This window comes from Dromaius novaehollandiae, chromosome 11 (assembly GCF_036370855.1).
Source record: "Dromaius novaehollandiae isolate bDroNov1 chromosome 11, bDroNov1.hap1, whole genome shotgun sequence".
NCBI lineage: Eukaryota > Metazoa > Chordata > Aves > Casuariiformes > Dromaiidae > Dromaius > Dromaius novaehollandiae.
In genome coordinates this window covers 14479360-14499244 of record NC_088108.1, presented here as the reverse complement: position 1 = coordinate 14499244, position 19885 = coordinate 14479360, and the positions used below count along the sequence as shown (strand labels likewise).

Below are 19885 nucleotides of genomic sequence, written 5' to 3'. Positions count from 1 at the left end.
CTAGCAGCAGCAGCTGCCAGAACAGCTGCAGCAGCTGTTTTTCAGAGGAGGGAGAGGGCTCAGTGCTCCATTCCTGTAGATGGTCATTCAAGTTTAATAAACTCTTATCAACCCCGTCTCACTCCCCCTCATAATTTAAACTGAGTTTAATAAGGCAGTGTGAAGGCAAAGGCTAGCTCTGCAGTCAAGCTGGTGATTACAGCCTGGTGCAGGTATCTAATGGATGCACAACAGCAAAGAGAAATTAAGAGGAGCCCAGACATCTTTCCTCAAATGCAGGAGATGGGCCAGTGAGTTAAGGTCATTTCCAGCACTGGCCTGGGCTTATGTATAACAGGGCTGGGTCAGAACTGGAGATTCACTGGTCCCAGGCTTCTGGGTGAAAGTATAACCTGCATGTGCTGAAAAATTACACAGGGATTTTCTGGACACATGGAGCCTCTGCCTGTATTACATGCATTTTTATTGCTCTTTAAATCCTAGTTGCTGCATGCTTTCTATTCTTCCTGTAAATAAAGTCAGGAATGTTATTTTGTCTCCCGTTCTCTCCCCATTTTCACAAAAGACTAAAAAGTACCTTTCTCCTCACAAGCAACTTGCCCCCTGCTCAGGAGCTGGGAACCTTGTCTCTGATTGCTTTGCTAATGAAGCTAACCCAGGCCAGTCCTTCCCAAGCCTCAGCCTGGAGCTTATGGCATCAGATCCAAAGAAGAGTGTGTAGGCTTGAGAACTTGGCTTCTTTTCCCCAGCTGTGCTGTCAGGGTAATAAAAAAATATTGCTTCTTCCAGCCAGCCTTGCCTCACTTATGTCCTTAGACTATCACGGCCGCAATACTGCTTCTGCTGAAACTGCTGCTGTCAATTCCTAGATTGCTATTTATCAGGGATCCCAGAGTGCTTTTATAAAATGCCTAATACTCAGCTAGCTCTCACACGCCTCCCCTTCCAAAGAAAAGCACCCAGGGTTGTTTATCACAGGCGCTGGCTCTGCTGTCACATCCTTGGAGCCAAAGGGCTGGGAGTAAGGGAGCTTCTCTGTGGCTGAAACCCACGCCACGGCTTCATGCTGGTTACCTGATCCTCACTTGGGATCACGTCTCTGTCCCCAAGAAGGAAAAAGGGGATCCATGGGGGCTGGGAGAGCCTGCGCCAGGATGCAATCCCTCATCCTGGCGGCTTCGGTCGCTGTTATTGCACACACATCCTCCGGGTGTGAAAGGGATGGTGGTGGGGGGCAGGAGGAAAGTCACAGCCACTTTTCTGTCACCTCCCGTCTCAGTGAACGTGTGCTCCTGGTGGAGAAGCCTGGGATCCCCCGTGCTCTTGCTAGCATGAGAAATTCTGAGAAAATTAAGGGAGAGGGAAACCCAGCAAGCCATAAATCCATCGAGTGAGGCTGTTCTCCGTGGGGTGGGGTGCCTGAAAAGCCTCAGGTCATGTTCCTGCTGACGTGCTGCTGACCGATGAGCTCGGTCAGGAGAAATCAGGCTCTGCAGAAGAAAGCACCATTTGTTTGCAGGCAGCTAGTGTGGCGGCGGGCCTGGGCAGAGCCCCGTGAGCTGGGCTGGGGCAGCACGAGACCTGCTCTGCTTGCGGGGAGCGGGCACCAGAGCAGCAGTCAGGCTCGCTGCTGTGGTTTCGGATGTTGCTGCTCTGGGCATGAGCCCGTGCTTGCGGCCCAGCCTGGGGTGCCCATCCGCTGCACGAGGAGGGGGTCTGCAGGAGTGGTTTCTGCAACGACAGAAAGGCTCATGGTACAGTCTTTCCTCTAAGACTTTGCCACCTCTTCTTAGGAGTTTTCTAGTTGCCAACTAAAGGGAATCAAGCTCAGTTTTAGCCTGTCACACACCCGTTATTTCTTGTCTCTTCTTCCACTGCATAGCTGTCCAGCTCCAAGCATGCCCACCACCTTAGCCTGCAAACTCTTCGGGGCTGAGGCTGTGCTATTTCACTTAAAACCTCTGCAGTGACCTCTCCTCCCCACCCTGTCACTTACAGCACGGTGTCTTTGCTCGGCCATCCATGTGGACGCCTGCCCGGGGGCACTAAGGAGGCCTGGGGCGGGGGCAGCAGACCACACCGGTGCCCTGGGTCCCCCGCTCCCACTCTGGGCCATGGGGCTGTGCCAGCCCTGGGCCCATGCAACACAGGGGCACATCCATCTGCTCCCAAACCCCACGCACCCCGAGAGCCCCACACCGGCGATCCCCCCTCTGAGCGCCGCTGCAGTATAAGCACCTAATAACAAAACCTGGCTATTGCTTTCCTGAGACACCTGTCAGGCTGAGCGCTAAGTGCCAGGTAATGCATGCTTGCTCTGCTGTGCCTCCTCTTCGTGAATTCTCCTGGCTCTGCCTGTTTTCATTAGCATTTCTTTTCTGTGGACACTGCAATTACACTGTTCCTCTTCAGGGCCCTTGTTCCCGGTTCAAGGAGAGAAGTGATAACGCAGGGAAGCTTTATACATTGCTGTTTATTTTTGTATTCTGAGTCAGGAAGAGCTTCTCAGGATAGGCCCAGTCCTGTGTGGTTTCGACTGAGGAAGGCTTTGGGGCAGGGAAGAAGGAGTGAAAACTTCTGGTTCCAGCTTTTATCGTATAAAACATGGTGGGTTCCTCTCTTGGCTGTTCTTGCTGAGGCCACAAACCATGCTCCTTTCTCGAGAAGACATAAGTATGCAGCCTGTAACTCTAAGACCCACGGTAACCATCCATCTGCCACAGCAGCTGCAAGCCCCGGCGCTCCCATGCCTCTTCTGTCATCCGAATCTCTGAGCGAGAAGGAGGATTCAGCTGAATACAGCAAATTCAAATGTGTAACTTTTCTGTTCAAGGTTGCAATATGTTTGGAGATATTGTCCTGCCAGCCAGTCCCTGGTGCAGCATCCAGATGGTGTTCAGGGAATCCACTGAAAGAGGGAGGGAGCTTTGCTCCTTCTTCTGGAGTGGAAAACAACTGCTGATGTCCCTGGAATTATTTCTTTCTTATGCTTTTTCCCAAAGGTAATTGGGAAAAAAATCCTTATTGAAAAGGTGGGATTTAAGTAAATGATAAACATTTCTAGGAACAAATAGCCAGAAAGTGTAGAAAAACATCACAGAATGGGACATGGGCAGTTTCAAACTTTCTGAAATAGGAAGAACTTCAGCATTTCTTGCAAATGATTTTTCTTCTGCTTTTGCATTTGCAGAGATTTACTCCACTCCAGATCCTCCTACCCAGGGAGGAAAAAAAAGTTCTTCATATTAGTTGCCAGTAAGGGAGATGCAATTCAAGTGTCCAAAAGAAGCCCCAGCTCCCTGAACTTGCAGGCTAGCAGACACCTGGACATATGTTGCCACCGGCTGAGCGACACAGCATGGGCAGCTACATGCCATTAAATCTCCAAAACCAGGATAGCCACAGTCAAAACTACCTACCAGGATGGCCTCCGGGCCATGGTAGATCCCGGATCATGCCTGGAAGCTCTTTAGGAAGGTGTTCGTTTTTGTGGACCAAAGTGATGCTGGAGGTCATTGTAACAGCTGGACAATACAGCAGGGTGGGTAGAACTGCCCACAGCCTTTCTTTCATTTGATTTACCACACAGTCAAAGACATTTGGGCTAAGGGCCCAAATGTCCTTCTCTCCACCCAGCGTCTCTTTAAGGCTGGGCATGATTTAGCTGGAGAAGTGCATTTGGTGGGCCTGACCTGCGAGATGGCCTGAGAGCAGGGGAAAGATCCTTGGAGGAGAATTGCCATAAAGTGGCCCCAGTTGCCAGTCTCCAGATCCCAAAGCCTGAGCACTGCAAAAAGAGCAAGTCTTTCTAAAAGGGAATGTGAACATAAGAAGGACCAGGCACCTTCCCCTTTGTGCCTGGGACAATAGGCGAAGGGCTTGGACAACCCAGCATCTCCAGTCAAGCCTGTTCTCATTGTCCCTAGAAGGGCAGAACGCTCAGAAAGTAGAAAGTTCATGTATGTGAAGAAATGCTGAAGAGCTGTCCTGGAAAAGCAAAGTCTAACCATGGGCCACACGCTGACGGGGAGTGGACCCATCAGGGTTGCTACCCTTTCAGATGAGCCTCCATGACCATCCATACAGCCGCCACCTTCCTATCTCTGGTCCCAAGCTCCCTAGACTAGCTGCCTTGAACATTTCTTGTGCCCTCCCCTCCCCTGCCATTTGAGGGAGAAGCATTTTAAACATAATATGATGGAAGTAATGGAATAGTTTCAAGCTCTTTTATTTTCCCCTCGATTTTTTTTTTCCACAGGTAGCTTTTTTGCTCATCAATGGGACAAACTCCTCAGCTGCACAGGTAGCCTGAAGCCCAGAGGACTGGTTCTCCTGGCTCCCCATCCCTCTGTGAAACAATGTCCTTTGGCTTTGAATATAAGACCCTGGAAAAAATAATGGTGCAGAGTTTTTTTAAAATATGAATTTTTATTTGTTTTGATCAGAGTTCAAGAGAGTGGGTAGAGTGGAAAAGCGGAGTGATTAATTCAGTGAAGAGGTCTAGTCCCGCCTTATGTGTTTGATCAGGAGGTTAACAGGTGGTCAGAAGAGTCCTCCTTGTCCACTCAGCTTGTTCAGCTCATTCATGTAGTTCTTGTTTCTGATGTTTTCTAATCTCTCTTCAGAACTTCACTGTAATTTTTGAGACTTTTTTTCTTGCTTTAACTTACTGAAAATGCTAAAAGCTGAAAAAAATTGCAGGACTCAAAATCCTGCCAATTAGAATGGGCAAATTTTTTTTTCCAGCAAAGGTTGAAAAATACAATTCAAAAATACAAACAGGCATTGAACATTGCACCAAAAAGCATTTGAAACACTAACCTCAGAGAGAGAGAGAGAAAGAGTGAGAAAAAGAGAGAGGGAGAAGAAAAGAGAGAGAAATAGAAAGGTCACAGTTTCCATGAGAAATCCCTTAAGAAAGTGGCTAACAGCTAGTCAATAGAGAAAATAAAGTCAACAAAAATTAGAAAATGCAGTTTTCTCTAGTTGTTAATTATTTACAGGTGTAGTAACAGGATTGTCATGCATTAAACTGCAGCCGGCTAGATTCTTTCTCATAGTGGAGTGAAGAGTCTCACAAGATGGAAAAGAAAACAGAAGACATGGGCACAGATAACACGGGCACAGCTTCAGCCTGAGGCAGTGGAATGAGCATGTTCTCTGGCATTTTGTTGCAGTGTGTTCTTCCCTGCCATGGCCTGCCCTAGGGTTTGCTCAAGCAGCGTTCCCAGCACGGGACACCAGGGCTGCAGCTAAATGGCTGGTGCCATCATCTTCAGATCAGATATTTGCCTGCAGATATCCCAGAGTCAGTCAACTGGGAGGGTCTAATTGATGTAAGGATATGTGTGGCCACTCGACAAGATGGCCTGGAGGAGATTTGGAGGGTTCAGAGTCTCTCTTGTGCCTGCAGAGAGGAATCCTTCAACTCAGAGCACAACCTGGCAAAGGGGATGTGGCAACGACTCAGGTTTCAGAACTCTATTCCTACTTTTTAGTGGTTGTAAAATCAAATTATGCAATATATAATTGCCTTTACAGTTGCTGGGTCCCCTGCAAACAGACAGGAGGAACTGACAGACGTTTAAGAGGAAACAGAGTGCTGCCAGCAGTATAAAATGAGCCAATGGACTCTTCAAGTTGACAGGACCTTCCAGCAGCAGCAAAGAGCCAAGAGCCTTCGAAGACAGTGGGAGCATCCTGGCTCACTTCAGCAAAGCTGGGACCAGGCTTCCCTCTCTAGGCAGACGGGATCCTTAAAGCTGTGCATAGAAGAGATCTGCACAGGTGGGGGCTGGGACAGTGGGGAACAGAAAAGTGTTTGGAAAAAACATATTTTGGCCTAGAGCCTTCTGAATAGAAACCAGCATAACCCAGGTTGTGGTGATAAAGCTTATAGGTCAAATGTTAGGGCTAGTCCAAGCCCAAAGATCTCTGCTTTGTAAAGCAGCACAGACTCCCATTGGGGGGGGGGGGGGGGGTGCGGGACACACAGGCACACGCAGACCTGGGAAGAGAGCCAGCCTCATTTGCCTGTGGATGGTGATGTTCTTTGCTCTGACGTGTGGGACACCATGAGGCACAGGAGGTGATTGCCGTTGAATACAACAGCCTTCCTCCAGCAGGAAATGAGGGAACATAGAAGCTATGAGTGCAGGTGCAGTGCCACTGTCTAACCATTTCCCCTAAGATGGGAGAAGATGAAGGGGAAGTTTTGGGAGCAGAGCTGTGTGCCATTGCTAGGGGACTGCATGCTGCTCACTGCCTGTGGCCCACGCAGACTACTCAGCATGGCCGTGCAGGTGCTGATGTCTAGCTTTGGCACTGCTTGCACTGAAGTGAGATCAGATGTGGGTCCAGGAGACGATGTCAGCAAAGGCCTACACTTTTGCTGACCCTTCCCATAATTAGCACATCAGTTTGTATCTGATTCATTTCTATAACCAAGAGCTGGCATGGGTTAGAGGGCCGGCCAGCGCACAGCTGCACACAGCTGGCACAAGCATGCCGTGCAGTAGCACAGAGGTGTCATTGGGCCAAGATGGAGAGTTGCTTCCTGCACCTTTCCCATTCCTCCAGACAGCCTGTGCAACCCCTTCTGCCTCCCCATGGAGCAGCCAGAGGTGCTTGGGTCCATGCAGCTGTAAACGCACCATCAAATCATCTAGAACAGTGCTGGAAGGTCTTGCAAGGTCCCCATGCTTTTCCCCAGCAACCTCCCGTCCCAGCTCTCTCCTCCTTCCTCAAACCCTGGGGGCTGCAAGGCTCACTTGTCCTGAGGGCCTCAGAGAAGTGGTGTCACGGACCCCTATCTGGAGTGAGGTCAGGATCTTGCAGGGACTGGGGTGGGCTGTTGCTGAAGGAGAGAAACGATGAACAAATGAGTGGGTGAATCCGGATATAACAAAGCATACTAAATGGGGAGGGGGAGAACGGGTGCAGGAACAAGCGGAGATTAAACTGAGGAACAGAAAAGGATGAAGGAGAGAAAACCTGGGGTTTGAAGGAGGCTGGGAGGACAAGGCACACAGTTCTTGGAGCAGAGCAGACTTCAGAAACCACCAGCCCTTGCAGCTAGGCCAGCAGAAACAGCCCATGGACCCAGGGATCAGAGGCGCGGCTCAGAGCTAGCCCAACCGCAGTGCGTGAGGGACCGCTTTGGGGCGCCTGGGGACCGGCAGGCTGCTGCCACACAGCCGCTTGGGCTGCTCTGTCTCGCTGTCTGCCCGATCTGGGTGTTTACCTGTTCCCGGCCACCTTCGTGGGCAGCAATTGTAGCGTTACATGCTGCTCCCGTGTACACGGGAGGAAACGCGTGCTGCTGGGTTGGGAGCAGCCCCTCTCCCTGGGTTGGGAGCAGCCCCTCTCCACAGGGCCCAGGTGCTGCCCAGGCCGTGAAGCCACGTGCAGAGGAAGCACACCAGCTTGGGAGAGTAGCTACCACTGGCATGTCACACCTCGACGAGCCGTACCAGGAGGAACTATAGCCAAGGAAATGGTGCCAGCATTTCTCTTTCGCTGTCCCCTGCGCAGAAGAGCCCAAGCGCCAGCCCCGGCCCTAGCCGCGGCGTTCCTCTGGCGACGCGGAGGCTGAAACAGGTCCAGCGAGGTGCTCTGCTCCCTCCTGAAACGGGCACAGGGTGGAGACCCAGCCTGCCACTGCGGGCTAAAAGCCCTTTGCAACACTCAGTTGCACACAACACCTAGTTGCTTATGGCATTCAAGGCATTCAAAAGTCCTGCTGCATCCAGGGAACATCCTAGTGTCCAGGCCACGGACAAATGGGCAGTGTCGGGAGAAGCTGTGGCACGTGCCACTACATTTCCTAAGAGCTGCTCAGTAGCGCTGCCAGCAGCGACCTTGGTCCCGGGCAGCAAGCCACTGCCAGGTACCACTGTACCTCCTCTCCCTCGCTCCATCACTGCCAGTGGCCCCCAAAGCAGTTTGAAGGCCAGCTCAGAGGGAGAGAAGCTGCTGAGGAGACACCTCTTTCCAGAAGATTTAGTAAGGAGAATGAGAGGCAAGTAGAATAATTAAAAGTGACTGTTTTCTTTTCCAAAGAGAAAACAGCTTGATTTTTAGATATAAAAGGTTTGTGAGCGTAAAGACACACACACATATGTAAAAACCCTTGTCTGACTGAACAATAACATGGTCAAACAGTAAATAGTTATACCTTGAAGCCATCAAACTCATCTGTGCAGTGGCCTCTTGCCAAAAATGCCTTCAGGAGCAGTTTAGCTTGATATGGAGAGAGGACTGGTGAATTGTTGCCGTTTGGGTTGTTTGCCCCTATGCTGGCATTAATAGAGCATCTACATTTGCATGAACAAGCCTCTCGCCTTGGCTGAGCTCTCCCCACCCCCAGCGACCACCAAGGGTGCAGGGAAATGCTGCTTCCCTCTTCTCCAGCCTCCAAAATACACACAGATATTTGGGGAAGGGGGCAAAGCGTGGCCCCAGGGACACACAGAATTTGCAGAATTTGCTGTTGTTTGCCTTGGGGGGTCTTGTCCCAAAGCCCACTCCAGCCTCTCCACCACTCCCCATGGGGCCACACACGCAGAGCGGGACGGCCAGCAAGCACCCGCCAGCCCTTCCCTGAGCCAGGCCACTGGCAGCCCCCCGTCCCCTCACCTCTCCCGCTAACAGCATCACCCAGCAAGCTGGCCAAGTGCCGCCACTGTCTTAAGCAGCAGCTCTCCTTTGAACATATTCCTTCCTTTAACAGTATTGTACATTAAATTGCTCTATTCCTCCAACTGCCTTATGCACACATTGTACTGCAAAGAGGCCATTTTTACAGCACTGCCACCCTTCACACAGTTCTGCCTTTCTAGCTGTTCAGAAAGCAGGTGCATATCCCCTGGAAAGCGCCTTTGTCAGCCCTTCCTCTCCTCTCCCCAGGTCTCCCAGCTTGGCCTGGGCTGCTCTGAGAGGCAAAGCTCCAGGTTTCTGAAGATTTCGGTAGAGGTTCTTAGCAGAATGGAGGGTCTTCCCACTCAAGATGATCTGGAGCAAGAGAAACACCTTCCTGATATCTGATGCAGTTTTATAATCACCCCTCGGGGACAGCCAAAAAGAATCCAAGATGCGGACAACAGAAGTCGAGGCAGCAGATGAGAAATGAATGTCTCGCGCACCCATAGGATGTGCTACTTGCAGAAATAGACTGGTTGGAGCCCTTGTCTGCATGCCTAGCTTACGTCTGTGAACAGCGAGCGTGGGGTCTGCTCCCATGGGGGAAGGTCCTACAGCAAACGGAGGAGGTCTCCCTCCAGTGCCACAAAGCTGGTGGGGATCGGGACTGGGGTGAGATGTTCTGGCCATGATACTTCTTTGAAAAACCTCAGTAGTGGCAAAGCTGGCTTTGCTCATGGTGAGTGTGGAGGAGAACTGGAAAGCTCTGCCTCGGGTGATGAAGCCATGCTCTGTGACATTCAAGAAGCTTTTTGAGAGAAGTTGCATGGGGGTGGGGAGGGATAACTTAATGAGCCCTCTGGAAGAAAGGGTGGCACTAAGGGACTGCTTCTCTCCTGTCACCCCTCAGAAATATCACAGCACTAACACGGCGCTTGCAGCCACCACATGCTGCCTTCCCTGCCTGCTAGGAGAGCTTCAGCTGAACTGTCCCCTACCTCCCCGGGAGCACAGAGCTCCCAAAAGCAAAGTCCTCCGTGCCACTGCTCTTGCCAGTGTGCTGTTTCAGAGGAGAACAGAGGCAGGCTGCCAATGCCTAAACGGCCATTTGACATTTTTCACAAGGAAACATTCCAACTTTTCCTTTCAGCACTGTCTTCTGTTCCAGGGAATTAGAATGCAACTTTGTTTTTGGACTATGCTTATTCAGACAGTAGAAGTTAAAATATAGGAGTGCAGACTGAACAGATCGTTTTGATCACCTTCAAAGACTTCTAATTCTTTTCCAGAAGAATCTCATAAAGTCAGGAAGTCTTTGGGCCTTGTCAGAAGAAAAATAAACATTTGAGTATCGAGGTTCGTGGGGAAATGAAATTCCCACTGCACAGCTGGCTGGCTGTGGCTTAGGCTATCAACCCTTCTCAACAACAGCTGTGTACAGATCTATCCATATATAGTACCAATTACAAAAATGGAGCCCTAAAATACTATCATAACAAGGTATAAACAGCAGTAACTTATGCTAGGTTAGCTCTGACCTGGAGTTCCCTTAGAAAAAGAGCCCATCAACAGCCTACTGTTAGCTGGAAAGGAAATGTCCCAATTTGAGCCTCTGTGAGATTTAAAAAAAAGAACATTATCTTCTCTGTGATTTCTGCTGGCAGGAGATGTTAAACCATTTATTTATAACTATCTTCCCGAAATGCTTCCCTGTTTGGAAGCCAAACGACAAATCCTGTTTGGTTTGTTATTTCTAACCAAAGGATGCCAGTATTTCTGCTTCCAGCTGGCAAAAAGGCTCAGAGCCAGTGCCAGGCTTTGGTCGGAATAGACTTGGCTTTCAATTAGTGCTAGCACAGATCCGGGAAGTGAGCCTTTTATCAGGCAGAGAGCAACGCTGTCAGAGTCAGGGAGAACAAAGAGGAGAGAGCAGATGTGTATCACCAGCAAGCCAGGTAGATGGCTGTGCTATGTGTTCTGGAGCTTGAAAACACCAGGAGAAAAGGATGAGTGTAAGAGACAGGTAGGAAATTCACCTTGACAGCTGAAATAGCAAAGATCACCCCTAGTTAGGGAAAGCGCCCAAAATCTGTCCTGGGAATGTGCCCTGACACCTTGCAGAAAGACCCAGCCGCAGGGCTCCCGCAGCATCTCCACCGAGAGGCACCCGGCACCGGCCCTGCTGTGGCGCTGGCCGGGCGGGAGAGCAGCGCCCAGGAGCAGGGCACACCTGGGCTGCTGGGCAGCAACCGGGAAGACCTGCTAATAAGGGGAGCTCTGCCAAGCAGGCATCAAAAGACACCTGCAGCAGGTACCGCTGGCGGCAGCAGGCACGCACGTGGCGAGGCAACACGCGGCAGGACTTGGCCTCGAGTCAGAGGGGATTTTGGGGGATGGCCAGGCTAGCAGAGGAGACTGCTAGCTGCTCCAAGGCCTGTGTAAGTCAGCTAGGTCACTGGATCCCATCTTTAAACTTGCATTTGATATAATTCTGTTAGTAAACACAATATACTCTTTGTTACCACTTTATTGTGTTTGTTTTGCTTTTTATAGGGTTTCTATTTCATTCACTTAGGCCTGAGTATTATAGTGACATGAATGTTTTATGAGATACACTTCATCTACGTTATTTAAGAAAATGACATCCCAGTAGTTTCCGAAACGAACTGCCTCGTGGCCGGTAAGCGTAGCGGTTACTGCCCGGAGAGCCCCGAAGCCAGACGGTGGCAGCAATAGCCTTCGCTCCTGGAGGGGGACGGGGAGCTGGTGCCCGGGACTCGGCACACACACAGCCTCGGCGCTGGGCAGCCGTGCTGGTGCTGGTGCACAGCGGCACGGAGCAGCGGCAGCAGCAGCGGGGGCCAGTGCCTGGAGGTCCGGGCACCCCAGGGCGCAAAAGCAGCGGTGTGACCCCCATCCGGGCGGCTGCTTGCAGGCTTGCTGCCGGGGACCACGCGCCCTCCCTCTGCTTTCCGGACCTGCATTGCCCATGCTGCAGCACGCAGGGCAGAGCTCGCCGGCCTTCCCCGCCGCGCACAGGGGGTTGGCGAGCCCTCGCAGGAGCCCCCGGTGAAAGGCACTGCAGAAATGTCACAGGCGGTTTGGGGTGTGGATGCAAGGGGAGGTGATGGGGAGATGGGGTGAGGGTAGCTGGTCACTTTAGCTTGTGGGTAGTTGCCCCCGCTCACCCACTGCTGCCCGCTGGCGTGGACGCGCTCTCAGACTGGACACAGCGGCGAGTCAGAGCTAAGAGTCTCCCAGCCCTGCTCCTCGTGGGAGGGAGGGCAGCTGCACTGCTGCTGAGCCAGTGAGCGAGGTAAGAGACAGGAGGACATGCACGAATATCATCCTCACGGGAGGACTTGGTGCCCCGCCTGCCCTGCGCCATCCTGCTGTCCCCATGGATGCTCCAGTGGGGTGAATCCTGTGTCTTGCGCTCCATCCTGCTTCCCTATGGGAAGGGTGAAACCGAGCCTGGTGCAGGGGCCCAGAGCAATGCCCAAGACACCACTTTGGGGGTGCTGGGGTCTCAGGCTGGCTGCAGGCACCCAAAATGTGCTGGGAGAGTTCATGGGGCAGCCTGAGGCTCAGAGAGGTCACACAGGACCAGCACTGCCTGTGGGCTGAGACAAGTGCTCACCAGATGCAGCACGTAATTCCCTGTGGCAGGACACTGTGCTCCTGGGTCCAGGCACCAGTGAGGAAGGGAGGAGGGCAGACAGCCTGGATCCCCCCGTCCCAGTGCTGTGCCTGGAAGGGGGCACTGCTGGTTCAAGTCTCAGCAATGTGGTGGCTGTGAAGGGAGAAAAAGCCTCTCTCCAAGGCACTGGAAGGCTTTTCTGGGAAGAGTTTGCAGGTTTTAGATGTGGGTCTCATCTCAGTGGCTTTGTGGGATGGCACCTGGCTTATGCAGCTCTTAGGGACAGCAGAATCATCCTCCTGGTTAAAAAAGCCCCTTCTCCTGTCATGACATGGCATGGAGGATGCTCAGCTACATTGGGTTCACCAGGTGCAGGTAGGTCTTTGGGGACCGCCCATCCCTCTCTAATCCCCTACTGGCAGCAGAGTGGCCCCGAGGTTGCCCCTGTCCCCTAGGCTGGGAAGAGCCTACATCTTTCCTAGCCTGCACCAACATCACTGCTGCTCCAGGGATCCAGAGCAAAAACGCTCTGTGAGCTGAACTTCGTTGGGGCTGTGCTCCTCCCCATCAGTGTGGCTAACCTCAGAGGCCAGGTGCTTCACTGCCTACACGCACCTGCAAGCAGTGAGATTAGTACCGAGGACTGCTGAGCAGCCAAAGGAAGGAAGATGAATGGGAGGGTAGAAGAGGGGACTGGGGCAGAGAAGAGATGTCAACAAGGACAAGTGGATACGGCCAAAAGAAAGTAAAAAAACTGCCCATCAGAACATGAGCTCTATGTCTTCCAGCTCTGATGCTGAATGCATGCACCCTCACAGCTTATATCCTCTCCCAGGCATTGGGAAACTCCCATCTTGACTCCTATCACTGACTAATCCTGAGAAAAATATTCCTCTGGTAGGAATCACCCCATCCTCTAACATGAATTGCCCCAAGAGTCCAGGATGGCAGACAGACATGACCTTCCTCACCTATTCTTGTCTGGGTAGAGAGATGGAGGAAACCTGCAGCTAGGTTTGGTGAAGACAGAGAGGAGGAAGCCCTGTAGATGCCTACAAGACACTGCCACCCCGCTCCACCCTTGCAGGGGCTCCACAATACCTGACAGTTGCTGGATCGTCCACAACAGGCACTTGGCTACATGCCAGCATGTGCAGCACAGTTCCCTGAACACAGCCCAGCTCACCTGCAACCACGGCTGCTGCCCAGGAAGTAAAACCTGGTGTAAAGCGCCAGATGCTGAAGACCAACCCAGCTGACAAGCTGACTTTGGAGGCCTCCTCATCCTTGAGCTCGAGTCACCAGGAGCATCCACACTAGGGCAGTCCATTGCAGAAGAGCAGGAGGGAGGCAAGTCACACCAGCAGGCCTTGGCACAGTGTAGCGTGGAATGGGAATGGGTGGCACTCAGGCACAAGGTGGAGGAGAAGAGATGGAAGCAAGGGTGACCTGGATGGATGGGGGACATCAGACTCACGATGTTAGAGGCACAACTTGTTATGATCCTTGTTTTCCTTTCATTATCAGAGACAAAATAAATGAAACTATATGTATACGAGATTAAATTAAAATCACAATTTTGTTTACATTAAAAAAGAATGATCTAATAGTAATAATATCAAATAAACAATAATAATAAAACAAAACAGGAAAGAAAAAAGCCCTGGAGAATTCCTGCCTGGATGGTGCTCACTGATGGAAGGTTTGTGTGACCGGTTTTATTGTTTGGGAATCATTCCCTTGATAGCTGACTCCCGGTTTACGTATGTGGCCCAGTAGACTAAGTTGAAAATGGCAAAGAGGACTGGAAAGACGATGCGAGACATCTTGTCTACCTTGCTGACACTGTTGTATGTCTTCTTACTCTCCGGGAGCTTCTCCTCTAGGCGGGGCATCTTGGGGGGTATGTTGGAGGCAGTAGCAGTGGCAGCAGCGCTCTTGGAGATGGTGGGCAGGCCAGGGTCCTTAGCAATGTTGAGGGCATATGTGGTGCCAACGATGTTGTAGGTGTTGTTGGTTTTCTTTGCTAATGCCACTGGCTCTTTTTTCTAGGGAAGGTGGAAGAAAAAACATAAGAGATGAGGTGACTGCAAGAACTACGCCAAAAACATTTAGTCTCCTGAGATTACCTGCCTGCCTGGATGAGAAGATGGGGAAGGATGCAAGGAACAAAAGCTCAAGAAGCCATTGTGGAAGGGAAGGGAGATGAGGTGAGAAGATGGCCAGAACCTGTGATATTGCTGCCACATGTCGGCTGCTGGAGCAGAAGGATGTGTTGGTCTCCTTAATTACACCAGCTAATCCATGCAAGCCTGGCAGGCAGCACGTAGCATAAAGAGGTCCTGGCCCGGCAGGTAGGTGCTAGACCCTGCCACAAGTGAAAAAACTGAAGCCATCCAGCCTGATTTGTAGCCTCATTGTGACGCCTTAGATCAGACCAGTGATCTGAAAAGGTGTGTGTTGCTGCCTTTCAGCAGTAGCTGCCCAAAATGGGTGACTCCTTGACTGGCAGAGTGCAGGCATACCATATGCTGGTGTATTGCCAGGCCAGTTTAAGCGAAAGCAGGCTCAAGAGATGTACACACTCCCTGGTCTCTCCCTCAACTGGACAAAGTGTTCTGTTGCACATAAGGTTCAGACGTGGGGAGGTGATGCAGGCATGTAGTCTTTAGAGAAGAATGAGACACAGCGTGGTCAGCCTGGGGGAAGAACGTGATTTTCTGCTTAGCCAGCCTGCTTCCTGGGTCACATGAGAGGGAGAGACATCACAGAGGATTATATTTCTTTTTTTTTTTTTTGTAGGAGAAAGACGGTAGCCTTAAGAATGTGGGTAACAACATCATAATATTTTTGGACAATGAAATTATAAGGCAATATCTTACCCTGCCTCAGTGCCCTGAATACCTTATACAGTGATGCACAGCGTAACATCACAACAACCAAAATGCCTCTGGGCCCCTTTAGAGCAGCTCATGACTTGCCCAGGTAAGATACAGAACAGACTGAGGACATTTCCACTAGCTCTGGATTTCAGGATTGCTCAACATGGCATTTTAGGAGAGAGGGAAGCCTTTCATCTTTGTATTTACAAGTTGCTTCAAATAAAGGGAGGTAATGCACACTTCCCACAAGGTCTGGGGACAACCGTGCTGTCCATGCTGAATGGAGGAGAGCTTGTATAGCAAATGGAAAAGATGTACTAGTTATGCATTAGACATGATGTACTGACGGAAGACAGAGGATGCTTAAGACAGATGGTTCAGGTGTTAATGAAGATGAGTGGACAGGAAGACAGGAGCTAGGAAGTCATAATAGATGTTGCTTCCACTCTGGGGATCCTTCTGGTGCTGTCAGGAACTTGAGACCAGCTGCTATATTGTATAAAGCAATCCAGGTCTACTGAGAGAAGCCCATCAAATCAAATCTATTTATATGCAGACAACAGGCACACCACACATCCCTGCACCTGTGTACTCCAAGATGTGTCCACTGCAATTACCTTGCCAAGAGCCAGAGTTAGACACAGTGATGACTCACGGTGGGAAACTGAAACCTAAACTCAGAACAAGGTGTAACTTTGGATCTCATTTTCTATTCAAAAGCAACTGAAACATAAGGTAAGACTCAGTCAGGCATCTCCCAGGGGTGCTTTACATGGTTTTGCATGTATATGGGTACAGGGTACCCATATAGCACAGGGTGAGAGCGCTGCCAGCTTCCTGGGGATGTCTGACCCAGCCTAATCATCACCGGGTGCCACAGGAGCCTGGTGCTCTGGCAAAGGTGGCAGCTCAGAGTGACGGCTGAGTGAGCCATCCTGCTGGCTGGGGCCCGGCTGAAGTCTGCAAGATGAAGCACATCACAGGGCATGTGCAGAGGGAACCACGTGCAAAGTGATGCTTCAGCCTGGAGAAGGGGAGAGTGGGCAACCAGCAGGATCTGGCCGTCCCACACCCTCACCCACGAATTAGTTGCAGGAAGTATCTCTGGGTAGCACTGGGAGGCAGAAAGCCCAATTCATCCAGTCTGCCTGGCAGAGCTACTCCAGGGCTTTAGTTTTCATGCTGTACCTCCATTTCAAACGTGTCTGCAATCACCATGGATATTTCTGGGTTGCCTTAGGAAATGAATTTTCCACAATGATTTTCAGTGGGGCACTAAAAACAACTTTTGTGCAATCTTTAAAACCCTGTCCAATAACCTCATTGCTAGGCCTGCAGTCTCATTATAATTCTGGCAATTACAGAAATTAACCTGCTGTTAGAAGGAGGTTGAAATGTCTTTAAACTCCAGAACAGACTAAACCATTGATCAGACCATATTCACAGTCTTTTATGGGCAAGGCAGGAAGGGTTGTTATGATCTTTAATGATTAACTGAGTGACTGATTTCTGCAATCATTAGAGCCATGTTAACTTGTACCCCCTGCACAGAAGGTGAACTTTTCCTGCTAAGTAGCTAACGAGAAGCAAATAAAGGACCAAAAATGTTTCACCTTCTAAAACATTTAAGTACATTTAAGTATGATTACTTATTAACATAGCTACAGGAGGTAATAAAATAATTAATAATCGGTAATGAAATGAAAAACATTGTTTGCTGTTTGCAGAATGTAATTTGAAGTGCACTATGCTAATTTTAGTATTAATCAGCCACATTACATGAATAAGACGACTACAAGTGACATGACATTTTCAGCCTGGCTAGCTTTTCTGCCCCAGAGCTTGGAATGTGAATCTGTCCTGCTGGGCCAAAGGCATTTAAAAACAGAAGACTGAAATGGGGGAAAGTCAGGCAAATGTGAATGCTGTACGTGGCTGTAGCAAGCTACTGCACCTATTAGTGTGATTCAGAGTCTGAGTATCAGCTTGGGCTTCTCTGGAAGTAGTGCACAGGTTTGGAAGGCTAGAGCCACGGGCTTTTTCCAGCTGCTTACGGATGTTTTCTGCTCTGTTCAGAGCTGGGAGCCTGGGTAGCCTTTGGAGAGCGTCCAGAGGACCCTCACCTACCAAGGCACACATGTGCAAGCAAACAAGCTCCTGAAATGTCAGAAGAAATGGTTTTGCCTGAAGTTTACTGGGATGTGCTTTAAAAATGAAATGTTTCAGGCAAGATTGCGACAATCAAAGGACAACATGTTTATTGCTGTCAGCTATGAAGTAGCCCTCAGCCTTCCCTCAGCAAGTTTACCTGGGAGGGGCTCCACTTCCTACTGAAACAGAAGGAAAGAGTGGAAAATCAGGAGGAAATCTCACATTTGCATTCAAAAACTTGTCCCATTTAAAACATGGTTATGTTGAATTGCACGTCCTGCGTTTATGGCCCACTTTGGGCCCAGGGAGACCAAGCCAGTGCACAAAGCTTCTTCCTGCACTGCTCTCCAAGGGGGAAAGCTGGTCTAGAGACGCATACGTTCCCTGGACAGTGTAGGTCTGACGGAAGTCCTTCCACAAACACACATACTGAAGTACAACAGCATTTTCACTAAATCTTTTTGTCTTCAAGCTCCGCTGTCAAGGAGCTAAAGCCCAAACATCTAAAGCTATGGAAACTACTGGTTTGGCTTATGATCTATTGGAGATTTCTCTCTCTGCACCTGTTCCCTGGTCAGAAAAGGGGGTTGGAAGCACTTTCCCTCTGACAGGGCACTCTGAGGGTCACCATTGCTAGTATCTGTGGGTCATGGGTTGTACTGAGAAATGCAAGGTATCTGCCACTTGCCATTCTTTAAAGTCACCTTAACATCCTCTAAGCAGCTCTGTTCTCTGACATACTTTTGTCCTGTAATTCAAAATCCAGCAACTGCAGTTGCTGTTCCAGCAAACATGTCATTTCTTCCTCATGCCAACCAAAGTTACCCTCTGCAGCATGCCAGAGGCTTGGTCCTATCAAAGAAGACGAGTGAAGTGTTTTACACTCAGATGTATGTACCTGGAGCAGAGCCAAGGGCTCAGAACAATGCAATCTTGCATAAACGAGCTGGCTACATCGATGCCAGATTACTGTCACTGCTAGTGTGACCTTTGGCATCCCTCATCCCTCCCATCTTTTCTTCATTCTGATTACGTGAGACTCAGCCCAGTGATCTCATGCTGCCTGGATTTCCAGATGAAGACTCAGGGGTTGGAAGGAGTCAATAAGCCCAACACACTGTACAGCAAGGGTTGAAAGAAAGAGGATGAAATCGTGTCAAAAAATGATATATGGGGTCTTGTGAGGATGCTGAGGATACAGATCACTTGTAGTGCTATGAGGAGCCACAGGTAATGGCAAGGACAGTAGGACAAAGGAGACATGGACCTGCAGAGCACTCTCCGCAAGGGAAAGGATCCCAGCAAACACATATTTACCATAGTGAGGCAGAAAAAAAAAGAGATAGGTCTGAAGCACTCTGTGAGTCTGTAACACTTCAAACTGGTTGAAAATGGTGGCCTGTAATGGTTGTTTCTGGTTCCTCTCCACTGGCAAGGAGGAGAGTGGAACAAAGATGCCACAAAAGGAAAGAAACAAAAGAGAAAGAAGAATGATTCCCAAGTCGCCTGGACCAGGGGGCAAACTTCAGAACTACTGATGGGTAGGTGGGACAAAAAGCTTTGCTTAACGCAGTCAGCAGGAAAGGTATATAGTATAAATGGTGAGCATGCCTACCATTTCCAAAACACAAGAAAGCAAACTAAGATGATTTTTATCAGCTGAGAGGTCTGGAGGATGCCCTTTGGTGACTCTCGCTTGGTGAAAACACAGGTGAAAAGTATATGTAAAGCCTGGACCTAACCTTCTCACCATGTTCTACAGGACTAGTGTCTTGAAGATGAGATAGGTAAACATCCAGCACTATTCCTCCATCCAAAGTGTGTTCTTCCTTGTTCTCATGTGTCTGTTTGCAGCTATTTCTTTTTTTTTTTTTTTAGTTGGATCTTACATCTCCTAGAATTTCATGGCAATGTCATATAAGCACACATACAGAGCTAACTCAGATTTTATGCACAGCCATAACACTGCAGATCGAAGTGGGTTTAGGTTGGCACCTTCCAAAGACACTTCATCCTGAGGAACAGACATGACTTTTTTGCAGGGAAATTTTGCTGGCAAATGTCATCCCTGCAGGTTTCATGAGTTTCCAGTGGGAAAGATACTGTTAAGGGTCATCTCTCCGGATCACAGCTGTAACAGCCATCTGGCAAATGACCCTGTCGGCTCCAGAGATGGCCATCCCTATGCATGGTATGGATGGGACTCAATAGGGCCTCACTCTGTTTGGACACAGTCCGTCTGTCTGGAAGCTCCGCATCTGGTAGTGAAGCTCTCCTGAGAGATAAGCTGGCAGCTTCCCAGTGGCTCTCTTAGCTGAACAGTCCCTCCAGATGTCAGCTGAGAGGATCCTTTTAATAGGATCCTTTGAGGATGCTGGACATATGGAGATTTGTTAGCTACTTAAACCAGTCTTCTTTGGTTCACTTTGACCTCTCACTCCTCCCTGAACTACCACCATCTCCCACCTACTGCCTGGTGATGGTTTTTAAAAATCATCTTTACTAACAAGTTTTCTGCATTGCACCAAGATAATTCTTTCCAGTTTGATCTGTACCTCTAAGTTGGTCACAA

The 19885-nt window shown here is 49.8% G+C and overlaps 1 protein-coding gene across 5 annotated transcripts in view; it reads right to left on the bottom strand.

The window, feature by feature from the left end:
* Nucleotides 1–4408: 4408 nt before the first annotated feature.
* The window catches only part of GABRA3 (gamma-aminobutyric acid type A receptor subunit alpha3), an 83943-nt gene continuing 68466 nt past the window's right edge, over nucleotides 4409–19885 (bottom strand). For 2 of the 5 annotated variants that reach the window (XM_064518270.1, XM_064518271.1), the window contains exon 10: nucleotides 4409–14328. In XM_064518270.1, the coding sequence (XP_064374340.1) occupies nucleotides 13999–14328 (330 nt within the window). In that variant the 3' untranslated portion in view covers nucleotides 4409–13998. The remainder of the gene's footprint in view (nucleotides 14329–19885) is intronic. The other 3 variants (XR_010391042.1, XR_010391043.1, XM_064518272.1) reach the window with 3 other exon arrangements.